Source organism: Dendrobium catenatum, unplaced genomic scaffold (genome assembly GCF_001605985.2).
Source record: "Dendrobium catenatum unplaced genomic scaffold, ASM160598v2 fragScaff_scaffold_1302, whole genome shotgun sequence".
Taxonomy (NCBI): Eukaryota; Viridiplantae; Streptophyta; class Magnoliopsida; order Asparagales; family Orchidaceae; genus Dendrobium; species Dendrobium catenatum.
Window position 1 is genome coordinate 40,329 of NW_021319764.1, and position 1,869 is coordinate 42,197.

General features: G+C 50.2%; 1 protein-coding gene across 1 annotated transcript; it reads right to left on the reverse strand.

Annotated features, from left to right (window-relative positions):
• Positions 1–726: 726 nt before the first annotated feature.
• LOC110105178 lies at positions 727–1,467 on the reverse strand. The gene has a single exon (XM_020834568.1). The coding sequence runs from the start codon at positions 1,465–1,467 to the stop codon at positions 727–729; it is 741 nt and encodes a 246-aa protein (XP_020690227.1).
• Between the last annotated feature and the right edge of the window lie 402 nt (positions 1,468–1,869).

Below are 1,869 nucleotides of genomic sequence, written 5' to 3' on the forward strand. Positions count from 1 at the left end.
GGGGAAACCTGAACATATAAGAGTAAGCGTCCATACAAAAACGACAGCCCAAAAGAAAAACAGCAGGAATAAGGAAAAGCCCCTTTGATTCGCAAGGAGGCCAACCTCAAATACATGTCTAGAAGTCCCAAAAGCGCTTAAGGAACAACTCCCAGAGGGAGGAGATACCTAAGTAGGGTTTGAAACAGCCCGAAGGCTGAGAGATATCCCGTTGCTCCGGCAGTTGTATAAACACCCTAGCACCCTAAAAACATTGTAAAAAGGTAAGGCCTCATTGTTCCTCAAAGGGGACAAAGTCCCCGCCAATATCATCTTGTAGATTCTTCCTCCGCTTCCTGGGCAGAGTGGCTATGGGTCCCAACTGGAGTAGCTGCTTCTCCAAAAAAGTCATCGGAGCCTTGTGCTGTCGTTTGGAAAGATTGACTATTGAGGAGGGCATCATTCTCCGATCTTGTGACACTGAAGGTAACCCTTTATTCTGTAGATGTTTTGCCGCTTGGTTCGACGATCCTTATGGAAATCTCCTCAATCCGCTGAGATTCAGCATGAGAGAGCTGAGGCGGGGACCGAGGAGGCTCAGCCCCCTTAATAGGTCCTTTGGTTGGCTTCTCGGTGGGGGCTCTCGGTTTGTTTCTCCTCTTATTGGTCACCAGATTCCAATCACCAAACGAGTCCTCCTCTTGCACCCCTTGACTGTGGGGGACGGATGTAGCTTGCTACTCCGGTTTAGAAGATGGCCCGCCCGGTCACGAGCAGCCCCCCATGCTGAGCATGGACGATTTGAGATGCTGTCCCCTGCGTGGGAGACGGTCCCTTAGCAGCTACAATGGGGATGCAGCTTCCTTTCACATGGCCAATGGAGCCACAGTCAAAACAGAAATTTGTAAGGCCTTCATACTCCACTCGCTGGAAAAATCTGCCATGGATGCCATTGATCCAAACTCCCGGAAGTAGCTTTTGAGAGACGTCAATCCTTACACAGATGCGTGCAAAGGACGACCGTCCCCACTTGCTTGTGTGCAAATCCATCCATAAAGGCTCACCGAGCGAGTTAGCGATGCGAGTGATGTTTTTAAGGTCCCAATAGATGAGAGGGAGCTGAGGCAGGCAGATCCAGATTGGAGAGCGAAGTCCATGAAGGGAGTTGGGTGAGCAAGTAGAGTCCCACTTGTCCATCCCAATATTGTTGCCCGCAATGATCCAAGGACCACTGGAAAGCACGACATCTCTGGCCTCATGACTCTGTAATATGCAAATGAATGTGTTTGGGCCTATAGTAATGATCTCAAATTCACCAAAGTGAAACCATCTCCGTTTAAGCTCCTGGAGAATGAAGGGGAAAGAAATACGCCTTCCCATGAGCTTAGCCACAATAGCCATGTCAAGCTTGGCAATGTTGTCCTTGACTGAGTTGAGTTCAGGTTGGATGGTAGTCCCATCCTTCGCAACGAAATGATCCCGAGACATCCTCTCAAGGGGCACGTTCTGAACCTTGTTTCACGCAAAGGGACTGTGCAGACGACCAAATGGCAGTGGATGAACGGCCTTGGTAGGCTGCGGTTTTGGCAAAACAGCATTAGGGGCCTTGGAGCCATTCCCACATGCACCTTGAGTGCATGATCCTGTAGCAATTTGCATGGGCATGGCTGTAATCATAGGCTGTTCACACCTATTGCTATCAGAATCAGTTTCCACCATGGCAGCATCCATGTCCATCGATAGCCTAGCTCCACACGAGCTGGCAACAATTTATGGACTTACCTAGAAGTCCCGATCTCCTGGGCGTTCCGATCCCATAGCTTCGTCCAAGCTGGTGGCAAGCCGGACCATGGCAGGGTGCTGGATGGTGTCTTCCTCCTGGTTGTCTTC